This window comes from Mustela erminea, chromosome 6 (assembly GCF_009829155.1).
Source record: "Mustela erminea isolate mMusErm1 chromosome 6, mMusErm1.Pri, whole genome shotgun sequence".
Taxonomy (NCBI): domain Eukaryota; kingdom Metazoa; phylum Chordata; class Mammalia; order Carnivora; family Mustelidae; genus Mustela; species Mustela erminea.
Genome location: NC_045619.1, coordinates 8,700,178 through 8,725,647, shown reverse-complemented (window position 1 = coordinate 8,725,647; position 25,470 = coordinate 8,700,178). Strand labels below are relative to the sequence as shown.

At 59.1% G+C, this 25,470-nt stretch overlaps 1 protein-coding gene across 4 annotated transcripts in view; it reads left to right on the top strand.

Moving 5' to 3' along the window:
* Window positions 1–22,985, top strand: part of CACNA1I (calcium voltage-gated channel subunit alpha1 I) — a 116,069-nt gene extending 93,084 nt beyond the window's left edge. For 2 of the 4 annotated variants that reach the window (XM_032346216.1, XM_032346214.1), the window contains exons 23-37: window positions 1,485–1,610; window positions 3,971–4,060; window positions 4,653–4,845; window positions 5,464–5,615; window positions 7,281–7,390; window positions 8,028–8,161; window positions 9,274–9,344; window positions 12,007–12,085; window positions 12,795–12,916; window positions 13,340–13,678; window positions 13,903–14,049; window positions 14,446–14,568; window positions 16,087–16,252; window positions 17,443–17,642; window positions 18,612–19,253. In XM_032346216.1, the coding sequence (XP_032202107.1) occupies window positions 1,485–1,610; window positions 3,971–4,060; window positions 4,653–4,845; window positions 5,464–5,615; window positions 7,281–7,390; window positions 8,028–8,161; window positions 9,274–9,344; window positions 12,007–12,085; window positions 12,795–12,916; window positions 13,340–13,678; window positions 13,903–14,049; window positions 14,446–14,568; window positions 16,087–16,252; window positions 17,443–17,642; window positions 18,612–19,253 (2,694 nt within the window). Of the gene's footprint in view, window positions 1–1,484; window positions 1,611–3,970; window positions 4,061–4,652; window positions 4,846–5,463; window positions 5,616–7,280; window positions 7,391–8,027; window positions 8,162–9,273; window positions 9,345–12,006; window positions 12,086–12,794; window positions 12,917–13,339; window positions 13,679–13,902; window positions 14,050–14,445; window positions 14,569–16,086; window positions 16,253–17,442; window positions 17,643–18,611 lie in introns of all 4 variants that reach the window. The other 2 variants (XM_032346217.1, XM_032346215.1) reach the window with 2 other exon arrangements.
* Window positions 22,986–25,470: the final 2,485 nt, after the last annotated feature.

Genomic DNA, 25,470 nt, shown 5'->3' with positions numbered 1-25,470 from the left:
GCGGACACAGACCTAAGTGTCTGAGCGCAAAGAAGTCTGGGTAAATGGGATCACAGAAGTCCAAGCTACACAGAAACAGAGGGCTGGGCTGGAGGCAAGAGGAAAAGCATCCTGGAGGAAGTGGCCTGGGCACTGGGCCTTGAAAGGGAAGTGATTCCACGGGTCATAGCTGGTGGAAGGTATTTCAGGAGAGGGTAGGCACGTGTGTGGAGGTGAGCGCAGGAGCTAGGGCTGGCACAGAGCCAGGAGCCAGTCGGTGGGCTGGGCCAAGGTGGGAGAAACTTGGAATGGCAGCTAAGAAGTTGGGGCCAGTTGGGGTGCGTCGGTGGCTCAGTCAGTTAAGCGACTGCCTTTTGCTCAGGTCATGATCCCAGGGTCCTGGGATTGAGCCCCACATTGGGCTCCCTGCTCAGCAGAGAACCTGCTTCTCCCTCTCCCTCTGCCTGCTGCTCTGCCTGCTTGTGCTCTCTTTCTCTATCTTTCTAATAAATAAATAAAATCTTAAAAGAAAATAAAAGAAGGTGGGGCCAGTTTCTGTGGAGGTAGAGACCATGGAGAGGCTCTGACACAGGAGGGACTTGAGCTAACTCGAAGTTTGGTTTGGAGCCCAGGAAGAGGATGGGACCTTAGGGCTGGACAGGGAGAAGGAATGAGGCACATCATAAAAGTGTGCGGCAGGGTGATGGCTAGAATGACCTGAGCCCTCTGGGGTCTGAGCTGCAGCTGGGGACTTCCCCTTTCTTGTCTGAGTTCTGAGCTGAGACCTCCAAGCTCCTCACCTGATCCCGGGTTTGGGGCTGGAGCTGCAGAGAGGAAGGGCTTGATGCGGCCTCCATGTGGACAGTGGACCTGCCCCTTCCAGGCAGGGTGCTTGGGTCCCTAGAGAGGGTCCCTTTACCTCTCTCTTCCCCTCGGGGATATGCAGGCAACTTTCTCCTGTGGAGTCCCTGCCCATAGTCTCAGGACTGAGGTCTGCGGAAGAGCCCAGAAATCAGACAGACATCGGATCTGCTTCTTCATTTTTTTTTTTTAAAGATTTTATTTATTTGACACAGAGAGAGAGAGAGACAGTGAGAGAGGGAACATAAGCCGGGGAAGTGGGAGAGGGAGAAGCAGGCTTCCTGCCAAGCAAGGAGCCCGATGCGGGGCTCGATCCCAAGACCCCAGGATCATGACCTGAGCTGAAGGCAGACGCTTAACCAATTGAGCCACCCAGGCGCCCTGACTCTGTCCCTTCCTAAACCTCATATGACTCTGGGAAAATTACCTAACACCACTGCACCTCAGCCTCCTCATCGGTGAGATGGGCTGAACCCCATGTTGGGGGACTTGGTGAGATGCTGTGCTGAGTGCTTTGTCCAGGTTGTGCACAGAGGAAGTACCCCCCTGGGGCGGGTCCCTTTCCTGATTTGCATCCCCCCCACCCCCCAGCTGGGTAGACTGGTCCGCTAACCCTGTGGTCCTTACTCCCCCCCACCCCCCAGCTCTTCAAGGGCAAGTTCTACCACTGTCTGGGCGTGGACACCCGCAACATCACCAACCGCTCTGACTGTGTGGCCGCCAATTACCGCTGGGTCCACCACAAGTACAACTTCGACAACCTGGGCCAGGTGAGCCCTGCCCGTGTACCCCTGTCCTGACACCCTGCTCCCCAGTGGATGGGGGTACGAGCTCTTTGGTGCCAACATTCCGGGATCACAGATCAGGCTCTGGTCCAGCTCTGCAGGGACTGACCCTGTGACTTCTTTCTAGGGCTCGGTTTTTCCCTCCTGCAAAATGGGTAGGGGGAGCTCACGTCACAGGCAGTGCGAGGCTTAGAGATCCCAAGTGCTGCGCGTCTTGGGAGTGCTAGGTGCTTGGAGGGGCTTCAGTGAACACTGGTTCCTGGCCTCCATCTCCCTACCCCGGGCACCTGGACAGGAGTTTTAGAGACAGCCAGACCTGGGTGTGAATCCCGGCTCTGTGCCAGTTACTGTGGGCTTTCTGAGCCTCTGTTTTCTCATCTGTAAATTGGGAATGTGACGGCCTAGCAGGCAGGCAATGGTAACAGAAAGTAGCAAGCCCCTGGTCCAGAGTGGGTTTCCTCTCCCAGCACCCATCTCTCCACCTCAGTGGGCAGCCAGGCCCCCTGCCCAGTTCCTGCCTTGCCTGTGGTCCCCTGTCCTGGGGGCCTGCCAGGCATGGCCCATCTGGTCATGCCCCAGACGAGAAGAGCTTGAGGGCAGTTACGTGTGATCAGATGGGGAGTGCCTTCCCCAGGTCCCATGAGGAGGGAACGAGGTCTGGGTCTGTGGGACCCTGGGCCTGTGCCCCGCTCCTCTGCCAGGGACACTCTGGCTGGATGCCACTGAAGCTGTCCCTCGCGTGACCAGGGACCCCACTCGCCATGCCCCCGGGAGCGGAGCCATGGGCCCTAGGGCAGCATTCAGTGGGCAGGGAAAGGGAGTCAGGAACTGGGACATAGGAGCTCCCCCAGCCCCTCCAGATTTTCTAGAAGCAGTGCCTTTCAAGTTGTTAATGACTCAGTGGTTGATAAAACAAGAGGTTTGGAAAAAAAAAAAAAAAAAAACTGGTCCTGGAAGCTGAGGGAAAGCCTGTGGAGGCCTTCTATGAACTTGTTTCCGACTCCCTGAGCTCAGCGCCAGGCCCAGGGCCCCATTCCCAGGAAGCATCCCCAGCCCTTTCCCATGCTGGGCCTCTTGATGCCAGGCTAACACCCCAGTAAGGTGTTCTCGAAGTAAGGTGTTCTCAGTGCCCATATGGGGGAGTTAGAGCGCGGCCCAGAGCCTTTGGCTGCTTGCCAGGCCACTCAGGAAGGTTCTAGTGTCTGTGCTTTGGTGCCTTCCCAGGTAAAAGGGGAAGTGACAACAGCTGTGTGTTTCCCGGGGCCCAGGCTCTGCACTTCATGCCTCTGTGACCCCAGGGCCCCCAGGAACATTTGCCTCTTGGCATGTGAGGGCTTCGTGCCCTTGCCTGGCCATGAGGACTCCCTCTGTGTCTCTTGCTCTGTCGTCCTGCTGGGTCTGAGCCCTTTCCAGGCAGCCCTCAGCACCATTCTCAGCTGGAGGGGAGGAGGTGGAGTCTGTGCCCTGGGGGTTGGGAAGAAGGAGTCTGCACCTGCAGGGCAGGAGACCCATCCCAGAACACCATTTTCTTGCCCAGGGTCCCTGGGCCACAACAAAGGAGCCAGTGTGAGCTTGAACCGGGGAGCTTCTGGAGTGGGTGTGTGACCTCTGGTCAGCCACTGGGGATTGGGGCTCTGCAAGGACGGCACTGCTGCTGCTGTCCACTTCTGAAAACCTTTATTGAGTACCTACTGTGTGCAGGGCACTGTGCTAGTGCTGCAGGACCAGCCCGTCGACCTGTTGAGGGGACATGTGTGTGTTTTGGCCTGCCCGCTGTGTAGGAGCCTTGGCTCGTGTCTCCTGGGCATTCCTTCCATTTAAAAAGTCTCACACTAGTGAAGGCAATTATTGCCATTCACAGACAAGGAAGCTGGGGCCCAGAGAAGTTGAGGAAATTGCCCGGAGTGACACAGCCAGTGAGTGGCAGAGTTTGGGCAGAGCCCAGGGCTCCTGACTTCTCTCATAAGCTCCTGCTTTCAGGTACTAAAGGCAAGCTTGTGTGATGGTGGCAGAGCCTCTCATGCTTGTCAGGAACTTTCCAGTTTAAAGTCTCAGCAGACCCAGCTGGCAGGCACTTAAGCTTTAGCTCCATTCTGTGGGTGAGGGGACAAGAGCTCATGAATCTTATCAAATTAATTTTCAGAGCCAAGCCCAGGACTCCTGGTTTAGTGCTCACTCACCTGCAAGAGTGTCTGTAGGGTTTGTGGCAGGCACTTAGTAGGTTCTCAGGAACGGTTTGTTGTCATCCTCAGGGAAGGCCTCTGTCTCTCTGCCTCCTGAGGGCAGAAAAACGGAGAGCTGTCTACACCTACCACCCCAGGCCGTCTCCCTCCTGTGTCTTCCAGGCCCTGATGTCCCTCTTTGTCCTGGCCTCTAAGGACGGCTGGGTGAACATCATGTACAATGGACTGGACGCTGTCGCTGTGGACCAACAGGTGGGGGTGGGCTGGGACCGGTGCAGAGGACAGTGAGGGAGGGACAAGGTATCTCTGGGGCCCGGTTGTCTAAAACTGGCATCAGCAGGATCCCCAGCCCGGGTGTCTCCCCCTGTCAGCCATGGCCCACCCCTCACCGTCCTGGCCTGAATCTTCCACCATTAAGCTGCTCTGAGGTAGCATAAGTCACTGTGCCATTTGCTTCACAAACCCCCTGCTATGCAGGAAGAAGATGCTAGACTGGCTTCTGCATGGAGGGTCAGAGCCTTGTGCCTCTAGAACCAAGTGCAGACAGGGGAGAGAGGGTGAGCCAGTTGGCAGAAGGACAGCAGGGGCAGGACGAGGGGAGAGAGCACCATGTTCGGGGAGTCGTGAGTTGGGGGTAGGTGGTAGGAGGTGGTGGAGGGGCTGGGCAGGGCTGAAAGGTCAGGAGGCCCCTGTGTGTGCCAGGGCATAGGGCTGGAGTTTAGCTGAGGGCAGTGGGAGTCAGGGAGGGTATTATGGCCCGGTCCGCTTGTGGAAGCTTCCGGAGGCTCATTATCGCGGGGCCCCGTGGTCGGCCTGCCTCAGCCCCATCTGCTGCTTCCCGTAGCCCGTGCCCAACCACAACCCCTGGATGCTGCTCTACTTCATCTCCTTCCTGCTCATCGTCAGCTTCTTTGTGCTCAACATGTTTGTGGGCGTCGTGGTGGAGAACTTCCACAAGTGCCGGCAGCACCAGGAGGCCGAGGAGGCTCGGCGGCGCGAGGAGAAGCGGCTGCGGCGCCTGGAGAAGAAGCGCCGGAGTGAGTGGGTGGCTGCGGAGGGTGGGGCCTCCCTGGCCTGGGCTGCTCCGCCTGTGTGCGCCCCATCCTGTGTGCGCCCTGCCTGCGTGCGCCCCATCTCTTCCTGGTGCAACAACTGGTTTTCCTCGTGCATCTTCTGGGCCTCAGGGGCTGGAAGGGAACAAACTGGACTGCTGGCCCTGCCCACCCCTTCAGAATCTCCCTGTCCAGGTGACCCAATCCCCTGTTGCTGTCCACTGACTCCACTGGTGGCCCCCTGCTGGCTCAGTTCCTGAGGGCAAAGGCCTGGACGCCTAGCCATGAGCTGCGGGACTCCTTCCTTACCTCCAGCAGATCCGGAGCCCCTGCCATGATGGGCGTATTTGGAGGAGATGGGGACAGTCATTGTCCTGCCCTCCACCACCTCCTACCCCTTTTCTTTGTGTCCGCACCATCAACTGGGCAGAAGAGACCTAACTCTTACTCTTGGGGCCTGGGATGTTCTGACGTCTCTCCCCTTGCTTCCTCCCTCCCCTGTGCTGTTCCCTCCATGTGCTCTGTTCCCTACCTGGGCCCCAACCCTCTGTGGTTTGTGCCATTCCCCCACCCCCCACCCCCATCCCCCACACCCCCCTGCAGAGGCCCAGCGGCTGCCCTACTATGCCACCTATTGTCCCACCCGGCTGCTCATCCACTCCATGTGTACCAGCCACTACCTGGACATCTTCATCACCTTCATCATCTGCCTCAATGTGGTTACCATGTCCCTGGAGCACTATAATCAGCCCACGGTGAGCCCTGGCCCCAGCCCCAGCCTGAGGTCACATGGTAGGGTTGGGTTCTCAGCAGGACCCAGGGACAGGATGAGGTAGAAGGGTCTGAGCAGCACCCCCGTTTGGGGCCCTGGGCTCAGGAAGCTCATGGCCTGGTAGGACAAATGAAAGAAAGGGAAATGTCACTTGCTCTTTGTGAGTGGGGAGGTGACATTTGGGCCCAGCCTTGAACATGGGTGCCAGTGGCAGTGGTGTGTGCATGACTCTGCAAGAGAGGCTACAGATATTAACTCTAATGCTCACAGCAATCAAAGGTGGGGGAGGAGCCTTTCTACAGATTTTGTAGAGGAAGAAACTGAGGCTCAGAGGACATATGCTACCCAGATTACTTAGCCTATAAGTAGCAGAGCCAGAACTGGAACTCAGATTTGCATTCAAGGCCTACATGTGGCCTCCACTACTCCCCAGGCATATGGAGCCTGGGGGAGGGGCATTCCTGTGGCAGGATCATTGGAGACAAACACGGGCCTGGAGGGAAATGACCAGTTCCCAGCCAGTTGCCAGCAGTACTGGTGCGGGCATGCAAGGAGCATGTAGGGAAAAGTGCATTCTAAAAGCCTCAACATTTTGGAGCTAGGGGGACGAAGGCTGAGGCTGAGCCTCCAGGTGAGGTTTTGTTATCTTGTTTTAAATGACAGGAGAGGTATATTATAAATGCAGGGAAAAGGAAGGCAACCATTAACAGAATGAGCAATAATTGTAGAACTTCCAAATTAACATGAAGAAGTAGGGTAACAATGCTGACTATTTCTTGTGTGCCCAGCACTGGACTATTACCTCACTTAATTTGTATTACCTCGCTTAATTTGAGGTAGGTACTCTTATCATCCCCCATGCACAGATTTGGGAACTAAATCCCAAAGAGGTCAAGTGACTTGCCTAAGGTCACATAGTGAATAGGGAGTGTGTGCTGGGCCAGGATTTATATCTAAGCAGTCTTGTTCCTTTTTTTTTTTTTAAACATTTTATTTATTAATTTGACAGACAGAGATCACAAGTAGGCAGAGAAACAGGCAGAGAGAGAGGAGGAAGCAGTCTCCCCACTGAGCAGAGAGCCCGATGTGGGGCTCGATCCCAGGACCCTGGGATCATGACCTGAGCTGAAGGCAGAGGCTTTAACCTGTTGAGCCACCCAGGCACCCCTAAGCAGGCTTGTTCTTAATCATGATCTTCATACTGCCTCATATTGCCTCCAGATGGGTAACTAGACCAAACCAGCAGAAATAAGGAAGAAGAAACAGCAATGTAAAACAAATAGTGCATGTTAAATAAAATGGAGGGGATAAAAGCTGATATAGAAACCATTGCACTAAATGTAAATGGACTAAATTCTCCCCTTAAAAGGCAGAGACTTTCAGGGTGCCTGGGTGGTTCAGTGGGTTAGGCCTCTGCCTTCAGCTCGGGTCATGGTCTTGGGGTCCTGGGTTCAAGCCCTGCATCAGGCTCTCTGCTCAGTGGGGAGCCTGCTTACCACCCTCCCTGCCGCCTGCCTCTCTGCCTACTTGTGATCTCTGTCTGTCAAATAAATAGGTGAAATCTTAAAAAAAAAAAAGACTTTCTGAATGGAGGAAGGTAGGGGGCAGCCCCTGGGGTCTGGATCATGCTTCTCTCTGCCCTTCATAGTCTCTGGAGACAGCTCTCAAGTACTGCAACTACATGTTCACCACTGTGTTTGTGCTGGAGGCTGTGCTAAAGCTGGTGGCGTTTGGGCTGAGGCGCTTCTTCAAGGATCGGTGAGCAGCTTGGCTGGGCTGGGGCAGCATGGAGTGGGCTGCTGGATGGGGAAGGGGTCCTGACCCCTGGGGAAGCCTGGAACAGCCAGAGTAGGGAAACCAGTAAGTGGGCACTGACGGCCAGGGTCCCCCAGGTGCTGCCTGCAGCTCTGAACAGGGAGTGATTATGGTCCCACCTGACAGATACAGGACAGTCTCTTATGTCTCTTCAGTTCATCTTTCATGGGTCCTCCATAACTCACAGGCAGAATGGGGCGTACCTCACGCCAGTCCTTCTTTTCAGAGGAAACAAGTGAGGTTCAGAAAAGTTGATGGGCTAGCCCAAGGTCACATGGAGGGAGCAGGCTCAGGATTCCAATCTAGAAGTCATAGCTCATTCCTCCTCCTCTTCAGGAGGCCAGAGATGTTTATTTAACATGGTCAGCCTCTCGCTTGAGGGATTGGAGGCTGTGGGGGTCAAAGAGGGAGCCAGACTCAGTGGGGTCTGGTGGGGCTGGTAGGGAGGGTGACCACACATAGCCGTGGGCCTCATCAGGAGGGTGGAGATCTGTGACGCTCCTCCCAACCTAGGCATTTCTAAGCCAGAGCGCTTCTCGCCCTGCCTCCCACTCTTGCCCTCTCCTGCCCGGCTGAACAGGTGGAACCAGCTGGATCTGGCCATTGTGCTGCTGTCAGTCATGGGCATCACACTGGAGGAGATTGAGATCAACGCAGCTTTGCCCATCAACCCCACCATCATCCGCATCATGCGGGTTTTGCGCATCGCCCGGGGTGAGGGGCACAGGGCGATGGGGTGGGGCTGGGCGGGGGCTGGATGGGACTCCCAGGAGTGGGGTGGGGAGAGGCATGTGGGCATAATGGGCTTTCTGCTGAGCAGCGAGAACAGCAGCCAGGAGAAGCACACACCAGACATACACACTTGTCCCCTGTGTGTACACATTCATGTGCCCTTGTCCACAGACTGCTCTGTATGGCACACTGTACCTCCACCTCCTTATTTTTTTTTTTAAGATTTTATTTATTTATCTGGGGGAGGGAGACAAGCCAGAGGAGAGGCAGAGAGAGAGGGAGAAGCAGACACCCTACTGAACAAGGAGCTCGATGTGGGACTTGATCCCAGGACCCTGGGATCATGACCTGAGCCAAAGGCAGAAATTTAACCGACAGAGCCACCCAGGCATCCCATCTCATCTCCCTATGACACCATGACCCACATGGACCAGCCTCAGGTTGGGATGAAAGGAACTCAGGGCAGTTGGGAAGGCACCCGGAACTCTAGTTCCTCGTGGGCGTGAGTCCAACACTGGCTAAGCCATGCAGTCCTCGATGCTTCCTATAACATTTGCTTCCCCCAGAAGCTCCTCTCTCACCCTGAGGCTGGGCCTACACTCCCTTCACAAACCTCCCACCTCTGGCCTGGTACCTCCCGGTCTTTTGCTTCTCCACCTGCAACAGCTTGTCGCCTCCGGGCTCCCAGGTGGGGAGGGTGCGGAGAAATTCAGCATAGAAGTCTGGAGCTTTCTTTAGCCTGAGGGAAGGGAGAGATGTGGGTACTCAGGCATGTTGGCCTCATCTCAGCGAACTGTGCTCATGGACACACTTTGGTCCCATTGTGTGTGGGCCCGCCTTCTCTTGGACACATTCCCACTGACACCTGCACCTCGTGAATGCACCGTTGTGCACAGCCTTGTTCAGGGACACCCATGTACTTACGGTGTGGCATCCCGGAGCTGTCCCCTTTGCTCACATACTCCTCTGGCTTCTCCCTTCTCCACCTCACTTTTGCACACACACACACCCCTCCACCTCCCCCCGCCCCCCGCCCCTCACACACACTCTGCCTTCCCCTGGGCTGAGTGGGCCGGGCTGGATCTCGCCTGCAGTGCTGAAGCTGTTGAAGATGGCTACCGGGATGCGGGCCCTGCTGGACACGGTGGTGCAGGCTCTGCCCCAGGTAAGAGCGCCCCCTTCTGGCGGCCTGCGTGGCTGTCACTGGCATCTCACAGGTCCTGGGTTCCCTTCTCCAGCCTGCCCAGAGCCAGGGCAGAATCCCGTCTCCAGAGACAAGGTTTGAGCCTGGGGCTGTGACAGAGATAAAGGGCCCCCTGTGCCTCTTTCTTCCTGACTTCAAGTGCTCACAGTGCCTGCTGCATTCCAGGTCCTGAGCTGGGTTCTGACAACCCTTATGGGGCCCTCAGGAGTGTCCAGGCTGGTGGGAAGACAGATGGTTCCAGTCAATGTGGGGAGGAGAAAGAGGGGGTCCTGACACTCCCTGGGGAAATCAGGGCGGACCTCAGGGGACTGTGAACTTGACCTTGTGGGGTGGCTTGACAGAAGGAGGTGGTGATGTGGATGGGAGGTTCGGATAGGACCTGTTTGGTGGGGACAGCATGAGACGCTGACCTGGGTGGAAACCCTAGCAAGTAGGAAAGCGCACATCGCCTCATCCCATTGGCCAGTGGAAGGGAGAGAGGGTCAGGGCCACACAGGATGTGACTTTCATCTTCCTGGGAAATCCGAAATCCCAGTCCTCCCCTCCCCCACTGTCCTGACTCCTGAGGACCCCCCTTCGCCCTCACCTCAGGGTGGCCTCTGCTCTGGGGAGAGCCTCATACACATTCGTTTATTCATGATGACTCATCTAGTCTTTAGGAATTTCAGGCATCTTAAAATAAAGGGCACGATCCAGCATGATAAAAATGAGGATAAAAAATTAACAGCCCTGGGAAGGTGGAAGCAGAGCTAATTCTCTCAGGCACATGGGCCAAGGATGCTCGCAAGTTTGCTGTGAGTGTCCCAGCAGCCTCCTTACAAAGGGAAAGCGACAGGGCTCTCATCAGGTCTGGAGGGAAAGCAAGCAGGGATGTTCATTCAAACGGATGTGGCTTTTCCTAATACGCAGTCCCTTTGGAGGAATTTTTCACATGGAGATGCCCGGGATGTCCCAGCTTCAAGTAGGAAACACGATAGTAATGACAGTCACATCAGCACTTTTAAGAGACGTACACATCCAGTACCACATAGGATGGGGGACTTACTCTCAAAATCTTTTAGCTGTCATATGGACATCGGACATTTTCTCCGTTCTGTGTAAAGTGCTATGAAAATGACACTCCCACCAGCCTCTGCCCCCCTGCAGAGAGAGGAGGTAGCAAGGAAGGCTTCTCAGAGGAGGTGACTCTTGACCTGGGCTTTGAGGGGTTGGGCAGAGGCACTTACTAGGCAAAGACCGGGAAAGGGTCTTCCCTGCATGGGGAACAGAATGTGCGAATGGAGTGTGGTTTCTGTGCGGCTGGAGTCTGCGGTGGGAAGATCAGGCTGGGGTGGGAGCTAGTCCACGGGGCTAGGTTGCAAAGGGCTTTGAAGCCAGGACAGCAAACTCGGGCTTTATCCTGTGGGCAGTGGGCATCATAAGAGGTTCTGGACGGGAGAGGCCTCAAGCAGGACGGCCTTTAAGGAGTGGGTTAAAGGAGAGGCTGGAGGCAGGGAGGCCAACGAGGAGGCTGCTGGGGCTGTGCAGTCTCTAGGAGATGCCGTGGGTGGAAGGAGGGACGGACTGGGAAGGTGAGGTCTACGCTGGTTCAGAAGCGCCGCTCACCTGGGCCTGCAGAGGGCGGGAAGCTGACCAGAGGTCCAGGGCCACGCTCACTCCCTGGCTTCAGAGTTGCGCAGTAAGTGCCTGCACCGTTAGCGAGCAGAGTGTCTTCTAATGAGTCAGACGCTACTGGTGTGGTTGTACAACAGCTTGGAAGGAAATCCTCCTGCGGAGCAGAGAAACATTAGGGGGCTGTGGTTAACATGGTTTACTTTTCAACAATTAATGCAAACCTTCTTCTGATTCTGTGCATGCAGGACTTCTGAGGGTTCCGGGAGGTAGTCTGTTTCTAGGGCAGGAATATTCTCGAGCCTTATCTCCTCCATAGCATTCGTTAGAGGCTGTCTCCGGTGTATGGCTGGATTTGAAATAGCTTTATAATCGGGGACATTTTGTTCCCACAGGAGCCGTGGGACCGGGGTGGCTGGGTTTGCGGGAAGCTTCTGGGGCTCACAACCCTGCGTGATTCCTCTGTCCGCTTCCTTCCACGGCCAGGCCCTGTGTGGGCTGAAGGAGGCAGACCCAACCTAACCCAGCCCCGTCCCGACTCTCAAGGATTTCTCGGCCCTGCAGAGGCCGGTGGTGGGGACGCGGGCAGCAGCGCTGTTGCTGAGACACGACCCCCCCAACCTCACTCTCTGCATTCGTTCGTGGGATGTGGCCTAGCACACGCGTGTGCGGAGGAGTGATTGTGCCTGCCGGGTTTGAATCCTAGTCCTCCCTCTTACTAGCTGTGTGACCTCGGCAAGCTGCTTCCCCACTCAGTGCGTGTCTTTGTCATCTCCAGGATGGGGTAACATGTAGCTCATAGAGGTCTGTGCGGGATAAGCGAGCTTACGAATCGGAGGTGTTTGAAACCGGCAGCTCAGGGGAAGGGCTCTGCCCGCATTTTGTTATTCTGTGTCCTTGCGGGACCTGGCCTCCCCCTGGCGTTGGGGGGCGGGTGCGGCTGCGGGGTGCCGGCCTGGGGCACAGAACCTGACCCTCAGGCTGGCCCCGCCCCACCTGCTCTCCCCGACAGGTGGGCAACCTGGGCCTTCTCTTCATGCTGCTTTTCTTCATCTACGCCGCGCTGGGCGTGGAGCTGTTCGGGAAGCTGGGTGAGTGCCTCCCGAAGCAGGCCCCGGCTGGTGAGGGGGCAGAACAGGCCTGGAGGAGGGCGTTAGCAGGGTGGGGAGGCCGCAGATGTGGCCGAGTGTCCCATCAGGGTCTTTGTAGTGGGGGATGTCCCCACAGCTGGCCCGTGTGGGGACAGAGGGGTGACCCTCAGCCGTTGATGCCCACCCTCCGGGGTGGGTGGTACTTTGGAGAGCCGCCAGCCTGGATGCAGCGGCATATGTGAGGCCTGTGCAGCAGAGCCCTGACTGGGAGCCCCCCCGCCCCACTGTCTGAGTTCCCAAGGATGACCCTTCTGGCCACGTGCGCCAGTGCTCGTCCCGAGCCAGCGCGGCCCCAGGGAGCGCAGTGGGGGGGGGGGGTGCCGGCCGAGGGCAACACAGCCCCTGCCGAGCCAGCCCTGCATGGGGTTGGTTTCAGAAAGCGGGGCTCCCTTGGGGGCTGGCCCTCACCCCTCTTCCCTTCTCTCAGGACCTGATACACCAGTGAGGGGAGGAGCCAGGCTCGCCAGAGTCTGAGTGCCAGCTGGTGTGCCCCTCCCTGAGCCTCAGTTTCTCCATCTGTGGGCTGAGCGTAGTCCATACGCACCTTCAAGGATTGGGGACCCTGAGATGAGACTGGGAGGCCCTGGTGCAGGGCGGGCCGGGCAGGGACTGTGCAGTGGGACAGGGCTGACCGCTTCTCGCCTTTCAGTCTGCAATGATGAGAACCCCTGTGAGGGCATGAGCCGGCATGCCACCTTCGAGAACTTCGGCATGGCCTTCCTCACGCTCTTCCAGGTCTCCACCGGCGACAACTGGAATGGGATCATGAAGGTACCGGGGGCGGGCTGGGGAGGCAGCCAGCGGCTTGGGGGCTGGGCAAGGGTCCTGACAGCTAGGGCTCCCGCCCGGCGCCCCACCGCACACACGGGAGGGGAGAGCAGGGCAGTGGGAAGCAGAGGGACCTGCTTGGGGCTCTGAAGCCCAGCAAGGTGGAGATGAGCCCAGAAATCGTTCTCTGGGTACCTCTGCCTGCTGCTCTGGGATCAGGGCTCCGCCCAGGGCCAGAGGGGACTTGGGGCCCACAGTCCAGAGTCAGGGGCTGCAGGCACCGCTCCTCCTCACCTGTCCACCCCGGGGAGGCTCCCTGGCTGCGGTCCACGGCCCGGCCTGGGCGGGACGGGGCTCAGGGAACGCAGGGCGGAGGCTCCCGGGCCCTCGCCAGGCCCTCACAGAGCCTCGCCGCCCCCGGGGCAGGACACGCTGCGCGACTGCACCCACGACGAGCGCAGCTGCCTGAGCAGCCTGCAGTTCGTGTCGCCGCTGTACTTCGTCAGCTTCGTGCTCACGGCCCAGTTCGTGCTCATCAACGTGGTGGTGGCCGTGCTCATGAAGCACCTGGACGACAGCAACAAGGAGGCCCAGGAGGACGCCGAGATGGACGCCGAGCTGGAGCTTGAGATGGCCCACGGCCTGGGTCCCAGCCCGCGGCCGCCCGCCAGCTCCCCGGGGTGCCCTGGCCGGGGCCCGGGCGGGGCGGGCGGCGGGGGCGACACCGAGGGCCGCCTGTGCCGGCGCTGCTACTCTCCGGCCCAGGTGGGCAGGGGTGCAGAGGGCGGCACCGTGGGGCTGGAGGGGGCAGTCGGGCGTCCGAGGCCTCAGGCAGAGACCTGGGTCTTTTTGAGCCCCGCCCTGCCCGGCTCCGTTTTAGGGGTGACCCTGTGACAAGGGGGTTGGGTCCCGCCCGCCCCACAGTCCCCCCCACCCCCCAGAGCTGGCCGATAATCCCGCCTGTCCCCACCCCGTCCCCGTCCGCCTAGGAGAACCTGTGGCTGGACAGCGTCTCTTTAATCATCAAGGACTCCTTGGAGGGGGAGCTGACCATCATCGACAACCTGTCCGGCTCCATCTTCCACCATTACTCCTCACCGGCCGGCTGCGAGAAGTGTCACCACGACAAGCAAGAGGTAATGGCAGCCTCGGTGGGGAGCTGGTGCCTTGTGGTGGGGACAACGTGAAGTCTGGCAGAGGACAACCCAAGGGAAGAGCCTGGGCCCACCCGACCAGTGCTGTTCAGCTTACAGGGGTGCTGAGTCTGGGGGCAAGTGGACCAGCGTTGGCATTCACAGTCTGTGACGATGAGGCTGCCCGAAGGCGTGGCCCCGGCCTAGCACTGGACTGACTGTCACGCCATCGTGTGTCCCCCACCCCCTGCTCAGACTGGGTCCCCGGTGCGTGGTGGCATAACTTCCATGCTCAGCAAATCTCTGCCTCTGTAACTACCTGCTTGTGTCTTTCTGGAAGACCAGGCCTGCCCCCTCCCAACCCCCAGGGTGACCTGAGGCGGCCACCTCTCCCTGCAGGTGCAGCTGGCCGAGACGGAGGCCTTCTCCCTGAACTCAGACAAGTCCTCCTCCATCCTGCTGGGTGATGACCTGAGTCTCGAGGATCCCACAGCCTGCCCGCTCGGCCCCAAGGACAGCAGGGTGAGCGGTCCCAGCGGGCTTTGTGGGGCTGTCCCTGCAGGCTGGCCTCCACCCGGCCAGCCAGAACACTGCTTCTTCCTCGTGCACCGAAATCGAAGCAGCACCTGCTGTGTGACGGGCCCTCCTCTGTTGTTGGTCGGATGAAGGCAGTGGGGCTCAGAGAGGTGCAGTGATGGACCTGAAGTCACACAGCAACAGGCCCAGCTGGGCCCCCAGGCATGGCATTCAGTGGCCTAAGCCACTCCTTGTTTCTTTGGATATTTTTTATCCATTTAATGGGGGTTGTTCCAAGCAGGACAAACTCACGGGTGGGGGTGTGGAAGGGGGCTCGAGGCTGAAGAGAGCGGAGGACAGCGGCACCAGACACACGCACCTGCTGTGTGCCAGCCACTTGCGCTCCAGTTGGCCCGTCTCTCACTCCGGGTAGTAGGGACGACTCGGCCCCATTGAGCACCTTGAGTAAACCTGGGCTCTGAGGAGCGAAGCGGTTTGCTCCCCTCACACAGGAATGCCACTGTGTCCCTGTGGCCAACTTAGGCGGGAGAGGTCCGCCGCTGGGCTTGGGACCTCCGGTCTAAGAGGAGCTGTCGGGGGGGAGGGCACTGCCTGGCCCTGGGGGTAGGGATGCGGTGGCCCTGCCTGTGAGAGCCTCTTTCCCCTAGACGGCAGGGCAGCCTGGGCCGGGCCCCACTGTCCTTCGGGGCCATCCTCCATCAGTCCCCTCACTGTGCTCTGCATCCCCTCCCTAATAGCTGGCAGCTCCTGTACCCCCGCCCCCCAGCCCCTTCCTGCCTCTCCCTGCACCCCTGCACTGCTCTCCCACACAGGATATCGGACGTGCTCCGCTTCTGGGGCCTGGCTGGGCCTCAGCAGGTATAGTTGGGTTTATTCTGGGCTTAAAGAGCAAGTCATGGCGGTCCATCTGCCTTGAAAGGGTGCCCTGAGGCAGCTCTGGAGTCGCTGCTGGGCAGGGGTCAGCTTAGGCTGCAGGGCTGAGGGAAGCCTGGGTGCAGAGAGGGCCACCAGGACTGCCAGGCAGCTTGTGGGGGCCAGACCCAGGAATGAGGGCTTTCTCTCTCATTTATGGATGTGGATGCCCGGGCTTGGTGAACGGAAGGGACCTGCCCAGCACCCTGCTCACAGGGCGGCCCCTGGGCCACTCCACATGTCTTCTGATACTTTCACCAACTTGAACTTGACTTTTGCACTGGGCCTAGGTCTTTACCAGGCACTTGGCTACAGTGACAAGGGAGACCCTTGGGATCTTAGGGCCAAGCCTGGAGTGAACAGGAAACAGCAGCCTGCCTGGGACACCAGAGAGGGCTTCCTGGAGGTGGGGCCCTTTCACCTGGGTTTTGGAAGATGACCATTGTTGGCCAGGTGGAAGAGCGAGGAGAAGGCCATCTCGGGTGATGAGAGTGGCCCAAGCAAAGGCTGTGGAGCAGGGGCATAAAGGCAGCTGGGGCAGGGTCTTCCCTGTCCCCCCTCACCACCCTAACCCGCCTCCCTTTCCTGCAGGGTGAGCCGGACACACCTGAGCCCGTACACGCAGGAGAGGTGGGCGAATGCTTCTTCCCCTTGCCCAACACAGCTGTCTCATCGGATCCGGAGAACTTCCTGTGGGAGAGGGAGGTGGTCCCATCCAATCCCGTCCGGTCCTGGCTGAAGCAGGAGAGCAGCCGAGGTGAGGAGGGGGAGCCCTCACCAGCTCCCCACGGCCCCGATCTCTGGCAGCTGCTGCAGAGGGGCTGGCCAAATGCTTTTCTTAGTGTCTCTGCCCAGACAATTCTATTGAGTCCAGAAAGAACCAGAAGCTTAACGGACAATAAAAGATGGGATTCTCTGGTCTGATGTAACAATGATAAAAATATCAAGATAATACAGGGAGGTGAGATAATAATGATCTGGCAACCTGATCTAATGGGAGGTTCATGCTGAGCTCCTAGAAGCTGTGGTGGAAAGGGAAACGGGTCACATAGAGTTCTCATTAGGCAGAAGGAAAGCTGCCAAATTATTGTGGTATTTTTCTAGAGCTGAATGTGAGACGTGTTTATCCACATCTTCACATGAGGTGATTTTGAACAACAGAAAGCCTATTGTAAAATGTTGGGACATTTGTCTTTCAGCCCCACACTCAGCATCCTGCGTCTGTGTGCTGGGCTTGTGGACAGAGGGCCTAGTTCCCTTGTTGGTCACTTGGGCTCACCTTCACCTCAAGTCCTCTTGGAGGGTGATGGGAATCTGGTTCCACAGCACTAGCTCAGGGAGATGAGCTCAGCAGTAGAGAGACCTCTCCAGACCCTGAGCCCACCCCAGGTACTTTCTGGAAGGCCCGGCATCGAGCTCCTTCCAGGAGCTGGGGGTGGAGTGACTTTTCTAAGGACTCTCCCTAAAGCCAGTGGCCTTGGTGGCTAAGGTGCCAAGACCCCAGGCTTCCTGGACCAGAATGAGGGTGCAGGACCCAAGAGCCACTCTGATTGAGTAAAAGCCTGTCCCCTTTAATTAACTCTTCATTTGTATAGTCCTTAAACAATAAGACGACACAGAACAGGAACCTCCCCCCACCCCCGCTGGAGACATTCAAGTTATTCAACCTGAGGTCCCTCTTTCGAAGAGGAAGGAGCTCAAGGGTCCTTGAGCCTGGGTCTACTGGCTCCAAAAGCTTGTCTTTGCCCAGTGGCCAGGAATCAGAGCGGCTGGCTCAGTATTTCTTTCTGGCTTTTGCAACGGAGACATCAGCTCTCAGAGGGGGAGATTTACCCAGAGTCCCACAGCCAGTTTGGTAGGAAGCCTCCTGCCTGCGGGTCTAGAAGGCATCCTCCAGGGGCCTACCAGCCCGAGCCCGCTCCCTAGCCCCCTCTCCTCCTTCCCCAGCTGCACCCCCGAGGCCCTTCTCCCCGGATGCCTCCAGCCCTCTCCTGCCCATGCCCGCCGAGTTCTTTCACCCTGCTGTGTCTGCCAGCCAGAAAGGGCAGGAGAAGGGCCCTGGCACTGGGACCCTCCCCAAGATCGCCCTGCAGGGCTCCTGGGCATCCCTACGGTCGCCGAGTGTCAATTGCAGCCTCCTCCGGCAGGTATGGGCACCTCCTCGTCTCCACGAGCTTTCCTGCTTGGGGGCGGGGGGGGCATCTGAGTGGGGCCTTGATGTACAGGTGGAGAAGGAGGGGCAGGTCTGGGGGAAGGGAGGTCTGGCCTACACGGCCACCAGTACTGCACTGGCTGGAGCTGCCTCCTGGGCATGCAGAGGGCACGAAGCACAGAGCAGAAAGGTTACTCAGAGCCCGCAGCCCCAGAGCTCGGAGAAGCAGGAGCTGCCCCACCTCCCGTGTATATGGTGGAAACAGAGCTGGTCCAGCGCTAGCCCAGCTGCTGGTCCCAGCTAGGTGCCTGGCTGTGTGTGAGGCTCGGGGGCAACAGATACAAAATCCCTGCCCCATGGCTTATGCTGTACTGTTCAGTGCATGTGTTGCAGGGGTGCGAGAGGAGAGGGTAAGCCAAAGTAAGTGAGTGAAAATCATCTATTTGAGAGTGATATCAGCCGGGAGAACATTGCCCCAGGAAGGGACTATTGGGGGGGGGGGGGCGCAGTTCTAGGTGCTGGGAAGGCAGTGAGGGGTGAGGTACATGGATGTCTGGGGAAGAGATTTCCAGGCAGCCTGGGGCCAGGGCTGAGGGGTCCTGGGGGGAGGGGGAGAGCGAGGGGAGGATGGTGAGAAGAAAGGTCCCAGGGGCTGGAATGGGGTTCTTGGGCCACCACATGAGTGTGTTTAAGTAAGGGGGGGGCGGCGGCGCAGGGATCACAGCAGGAGGCCACTCCCAGTGACCACCGACAAAGGCCACCCCTAAGTTGGGATGGGTGGTGATGTAGCGGAAGGGCCCTGGGGTCCTGGGTGCATTCTAAGGGGAGCTCCCGAAGCATCGGAGGGGCTGCTGTGCCTGTGTCTCTGGGAGGGACAGCCTGCCCCAGCGGCGGAATGGGGGACACCTGCTGCGGACCCTCAGCCGCCCCCGCCTTGCCGACCCCTCCCCCCACCGCCCCCCAGGCCACAGGGAGCGACACGTCGTTGGAGGCCAGCCGCAGCAGCTCCGCGGGCAGCCTGCAGACCACGCTGGAGGACAGCCTGACCCTGAGCGACAGTCCCCGGCGCGCCCTGGGGCCCCCGGCCCGCGCCCCGGGCCCCCGAGCCGGCCTGTCGCCCGCCGCTCGCCGCCGGCTTAGCCTGCGGGGCCGGGGCCTGTTCAGCCTGCGCGGGCTGCGGGCGCACCAGCGCAGCCACAGCAGCGGCGGCTCCACCAGCCCGGGCTGCACCCACCACGACTCCATGGACCCCTCGGACGAGGAGGGCGCGGGCGGGCGCGGCGGCGCGGGCGGCGGGGGCGCGGGCAGCGAGCACTCGGAGACGCTCAGCAGCCTGTCGCTCACGTCGCTGTTCGGGCCGCCGCCGCCGCCGCCGGGACTCCCGCCGGCCCGCAGGTTCAGCAGCACCAGCAGCCTGGCCGCCGGCCCCGGCCCCGGCCCCGGCCGCCAGCGCAACCCCGCCCGGCCCCGCGGCCTGGCCCGGAGCCCCTCCTGGGCGGCGGACCGCAGCAAGGACGCGGGCGGGGCCCCCTCGGCGCCCCCCGAGCCGCAGCCGGGCCCAGCGGAGCTGCAGCCGGCCGACGCGGCCAGCAAGCGGAAGAGATGAGGGCCGCAGGGGCCCAGCCGGGCGCCCCGTCCCACCGTCTTTTACCTCAGGAGCCAGGGGGCAGGCAGCAATACTTTGGCCACAACCTGGGCGTCGCGCAGGGGCCAGCCAGCCAGCGCCGGGCCACCGAGAGGGTGGCCTTGAGCAGGGTCTGGGCTCGCCGAGGCCCGGCCGTGGCCCTGGCTGTGGCCCTGGCTGTGGACCCCAGCCGTGGTCCTTCCCGTGCATATACATATACATATATATATGCATATATATAGAGAGAGACAGACATATATATTTATTTATTTTTTTTACTGAGAGCTTATGATTTCCAGAAAGTGCTACAGTTGGAGGTGGGGGGGTTGCGGGCTGGTGCCCAGATATAGGGCTTTTGCCGGATGCTTCGGACCCAGGCCAGACCTACCCCAGGGCGGATGGTCCAGCTGGGGCGTTAGCAGCCGAGCTCTTTGGTATCTACCCCCGCCCGGGGCTGGGAGTAGCTTGGGAGAAGCTCTCAGGCCTCTGAAGTTACTGTGGCCGGGGAGACAGGCTCAGAAGAAGAGGTGAAATTCAGGGTGCGTTTTTTTTTCCTTTAAAGAAGAAACGCCACTAAGATCCTCCCCCCACGTATTGGGGTGTCTGTCTTGTTCCTGACTGTCTAGTTGTCGTGAACAGTCTTTTGTAGATGCCCCAGAGCACACTCTTAGTCAACCAGTTAGATGTCTTTATTTAGGAAAACCAGGGGTGAATAGTCGTACTTTCTTAGGGCAGGGGTGGGGGGTGGAGGGTAGCTCCAAGGCTGGGCAGGGTCTTCAGCCAGTGGGCAGGGCACTTCCAGGGGTGGGGGGGGGGTAGTCTGCCATGGCTTTGCCCCCCAGGGAGGCCAAGGGCAGGCATGGAGGCAGCAGGAGAGAGGAAGGGTAAAGGGTATTGAGCAGGGCATGCAGAAGCTTGGAAGTCAAGGGTACCAGCCTGGTCTGTGCCTGCTAGGCTCCACTGCGGGTGCCCTGGGCTAATGCAGTCAGTGGTGGCCATTACATGCCACCTTTTATCTATCTGCCAGGTGGGCTCTGAGCCATGGTCATTCCTGGCGGTCATGCTCCCCCGGGCCCCTGGACAGGTCTGCCCCTCTCCAGTGGAGTTCAGGGGAAAGCAGATTCAACAGGATTCTAAGCCCAGATGGGGGCACCTGCCTCGTCCTGGGACCAGCCTCGCTCTCCCCCCGCCACCACTTTCCCAGGCTGCAGATCAGGTTTTACTCTAGCTGTGCTTCCCAAATGGGTTCACAGATGGGTATTTTTTTCGTTGAATAGTTACGCATTTATTTCAGTATTTATTAAGAAATAAACCGTACACCGAACCCATGATTTCACAGATATTGCTTAGGTCAAGGGGTAGTCTTCGGAAGTGAGTGGGTTTAAGGTCACTTTAAAGAAGCCGGTTGGGAAGGTGAAGGTTGAGGCCGTTGGTCTGCACACCCATGGGGTCCTGGGGTGGGAAAGGCTGCCAGTTCAAGGAAATGCTACACTTCGAGCAATAACCCGGGTCCTTTGCCTTGGTGAGTTTCCCTCGGATGGCTTCAGCGGGGCCCTGCGGGGGGGCCCTTGTACTCGTTCCCAAACCCTGACCTTAAAGAAACTTGCTTTCAGGCCGGGCTTGTGAGTGGTACTGAGGGGCTGACAACTTGCATGGGCTCCGGGGACCTTCTGGGCGCTTGGGGCCTGGGCATGAGGCAGCGAGTGACTCAGCATTTGTGGTCTGCAGAGCCCTTCAGAGCTGGTGTGGGGAGTGGGGAAAGGTGGGTAGGCCCACTTCCCGCACGAGGAAACTGAGTCCTGGAGAGGTTGAAGTGGCCAGCTGGGGATACCTCAATGCCCTGGAATTCTGTAGGGAGCCAGCACCTGGGTGTTTGGGGTATGAAAAAGTGTGCCCTGTGGTCAGAAGGAGTGGGTTCAGAAGGCAAAACCTGCATGTGGGTCTCCGCTGGCCCCATGGAGTTGGGCCAGCATGGAGGTCAGACCTACATCAGCCCTTCAGCCTCCGGAGTTTGGCTCTCCTCCCCTGGAAGTGTGGAGGGTGGACTGCTGTGCGGACAGCGAGGAGATGCCCGAGCGCTGAACCCCTTCCCAGGATGGCAGCCTCCAGCGGGAGGACTGTCTGAGCCCTCCCTCTCAGGGAGCAGCCGGACCTGGGGTCCTGTCCTCTTCGGCTCCTGGCAGCTCCTCAGCAGGGTTGGGAGAGGCTGGGCCCAAATCCTAAGCTTCCTGCTCCCGCGAGCCTTGTGCAGCATCCCATGCCCTGCTGTTTTGGGACAGGGGGAGCTCCTCCGGGGAAGAAGAGGCCCCGGGTAGCTCGGCCTCACCCTCCCTCCCAGCCAGGCACTGGGCCCAAGCCATCGTGGCTGGAGGGGCGGGGGGCACACGCACATTAGGTGTGCAAGTCAGCACGTTCCCGGAGGGACGTGTGTGCTGGAACCAGAAGAGGGACATGGGACCTAGAAAGTCTGGGTAGAGGACCGATTGGGGTTCAAGTGTTTGGTCTGTGACACTCTGAACAGCGTCCATTTTCCGGGCCTGGGTGTCGTCCCTTTTCATCTGAGGGGCAGCCTCTAGCAGTGTGCACGGCTGTGGCTAGGCACAGTCCAGAGAAGTGACGTTCCCGGCGTCACCAGGTGATGGGTGCCTGGGCAGGGAACATGCCCTGGTGTGTGTGACATGAAGCCATCCTTTTACCCTCAGCCTTGTGGTCCCAGAATGAACAGACACGTGGCGAGGATGGTCTAAGCAAAGGGACTGGCCCTAGCGAAGCCGGGCCGGACAGAGCGGGGTGAGCCTAGAAGTGGGATAGGCTGAGGGTAGAGAGAAGCTTGCTCTGGGGTGGGAGGGGCTGTGGTTGTGGGAGAAGAGGCTTATTCCCTAGGGGTGGGGGGGGGGGGGTGCTCCAGGTACTGTTCCCAGGCACTGGGCTTTGTTTCTGGGAGCTACAGGAGTTAGGGGGTCCGGGAAGCCGTGATCGGCTGGCTAGGACAAGCCAGAATGAATGGGGGTTGGCTGAATGGCTCCTCTGCCCTCCTGACCCTGTGACCTCTTCATCACAAAAGCACAAACGTACCCTAAATCCCACAGATCTGGCCCCAGGGAGAGAGGGGAACTTGGTGTTGAATACCCCAAGCTATCTGCTTGCAGGGCTGTGCCAAGTGGTGGCAAGCAGGCATCTGCACAGATGGACGCGAGACCCGATAGGGCCGTGGCCCACCCTGGCCAAACGCTCTTCCTGTCCCCTGCCCAACCGTCTTTGCCCCTGGTAGCTCCCCAAAGGATGAAGCGTGCACAGTACCAGCCCACTGGCCTGTCTTCCCCCCAGACCCTTCCCTTCCAGCCTTCTGTTTTCTAGGGCCAACTCTGGCCCTCTTTGCTGCGCTGTGTAAGGGCTTGGGGTCTTAGAAGCCGCTCTTTAGCCCAGATACACATACTCTTTTTGTCTTTGTGCAATAATCAGTGTTCCTGGTGGAGCCTGGCTTGGCTAGGGCAGGGGAGGAGGCAGAGGCTGCCACCTCCAAGAAGCCCTCAGCCCGGGCCCGCCACCGTGACTATCACACTCTGAGTGGCTGTACAGTTTCTACGGTGTGAATGAACTTCCCTCCTAGTTGCTGACGGCACTGGTCCCTGCTGGCCCAGATGGCCCAGGCATAGAGAAACCAAGTGGCAGCTGCCACCATGTTGTTTTGAATAAAAACACAGAAGCCTATTTCAGAAACTTCTCGTGTGCCTATGCTCTTCTTTCTTTCGTGGGGTGGGTGCTGAGCTGGGAGTTTCCTGGGGTGGGGTGGTGAGAGGTTCTCCATCAGGCTCCAGCTGCCGGGCTTAGGGTGTCTAGGACCTAGAAAGGGTCCTCTCATGGCTGGGGTCTGCTGCGCTGGGGAGGAGGCAGAGCCTAGCTCTGAGCGTAGCCTAGCATGAGCTCTGGTCCTGTGGCTAAGATGCTGGGCTTGTGTGGGAGGGTCACGCGGGAGTAATTCATAGTTGACTCACTCTTGGCACTGTTAATGAAATTCATATTCTAGGTATTATTAGGATTCTCTTGGCTGAAAAGACAAAAGCCCAACTTGAATGAGCTTAACAATAAAAGAAAAAAGCCAGAGAGAGTGAGATAAGGAAAAGAGAGAAGAAAGAAAAAAAGAAGAAAACAACTTAGTGGTTTGAGAGAAGTTGGCTTCAGGTATAGTCAGATCAAGCGCTCCAACTATGTTACTAGGACACAGTCTCTCTTCTCCTCTTAGATCTGTTTCCCTTTACATTTACTGCCCTCCTCTTCTAGTGGCCACCGGCAACCCACACTTAAGGCCTGTCTACCCATCCCTCGATGGATGAAAGCTTCCCTCCCTGACAGTCCAGCCAAGTCCATGGGCTCTCATCGGTTTGCTTGGGTATGTGCCACGGAGTTGGCCAGGCCTGAGCACTGGGATCCAGGGATGGGGGTGACACACCTGCCTAAGAGCAGGAAAGGGACAAAGTGCCCGAGGAAGGTTGCTGTGCACTTGCTGGGAGGAGGGAATACACCGGGGCTGGAGTTTTGTCCCTGGAAAGGGCTGTTGTCATTGCTGCCCTCCTAGGTGAAGCAAGAGGCCCAGAGAGGTCTGGAGAGTGGGCATCAAAGGGCTGTGAGAGTAGAACATCTGAGCTGGTGGCTAGAGGGCCTACTCATCCCCACCACCTCGTCTGGGCCTCTTGACCCCCATTCCCCCTTATGTGTCCTTTCTCTCCTTGGTGGCATGGCTGGGCAGGGACACAGGGACCTCGGGTTGGGGTATACCTCCAGTGCCGCACCTCCATCTCTGGGGCCCCGCCCACTCTGGAGAATGGGGGGAGCTAAGGCTACCCTTTGACCTCTCGCCCCTGCTGTTGCTCTTGGAGCTAATTGAGAAATCACCGTCCAGGTTCCAGAGGGACACAGATGCTCCGCTCCAGGTGACTGCCAGCCTGCTCAGAGCCTTGGGCTTTCCTGCCCCGGGCATCTCAGGGGGAGGCCAAAGAGGCCTTTCTAGCGGGATAAGGGGGCGTCTACCTCCCTGGACACAAAGCGGCGGGAGGGAGGGCGGAGCGGGAACTCCTGAGTGTGGGGCCCTCACCTGTTGGGATGCCTGGGTCTGCGACAGCAGGCCTGGCCCGAGCTGCTGGGCTGCCTGCCCTTACCCAGACAGGGATCGTACCCCCATTTTCCCAGGAGGAAGCTGGACAGGGCAGGCCCTCTACAGAGCAGGCCAGGGCCCGAGTCCGAGTGTGGCCCAGGCCTGTCTGAACGACACGGCCCGGGGCAGCCTGCGGCCCATCCCGCACCTCATTCCTCAGCTGTGAGGCCTGGTTTCACTACCCAGCTGGCGATCTCGGGCCTAGAGGTCCCCGGGGAGCCCTGGCTTCCAGACCCTCCTCTCCCAGACCCTTGAGACAGAGCTGCTGGCCTCCCCCGCCTGGTGCCTCAGACTCCACGTATCCCAAACGCTGGCTGGCAGCCAGACCTGTCCTCCGCTGCCCTTCCCCGGGTCTTCGCCTCCCTCTGAGGGCCCCCTGTGTGCCACCCAGCCCGCAGCTCTACCCCAGCCCACGCCTCTCTCTCTGCCTGTCACCGCGCCCGGCTGCGAGCCACGGGGAGGGCCCAGGTCCGGGTCAGGAGAGGCAGGTGTGCGGGGTCCCGCTCAGCTGACGGACCAGAGGCCTCAGGCTCCCCCCTGCTTTGTCCCCTCCACCAGTCCCTGTGAGGACGACGAAGTGACTAGCGGGAGCTCGCGGGTCCTGAGCCAGCCGGGGGCTGGGACCACAGAGGAGATTCCGGTGTGGCCCTGCCTGCGGTTCCATCCACATGGGCCCCACTCACGGGGCCCGGGCCCCGCTGCTGGTGGGACCAGTACTGGGGGACACAGGTGGTCACCCTTTGGCTGAGTGGGCACCCGTTTACTCTCTCTCTCCCAGCTCTGCCTAAACTCTGCCATAGCCCTTTAACACCTGAGCCTGTACCCAGGGTTCTGTAGGACCAGGCCACCGGCTATCCTGCCCTGTTCCCTTTCTCCCCTGCCCCTGGCTAACTCTTAATATCCCTTCAGGCCTCATCTCAAATGTCACTTCTTCCAGGAAGCCTCCCCTGCAGCTCCATGGCTTTCTCTGCCTCCTGACTGAGTCCCAGCCGCTGGGCAGCCCCCACAGCCCCTCCTCCCAGCCCAGAACTTGGTGCCAGGCCGAGA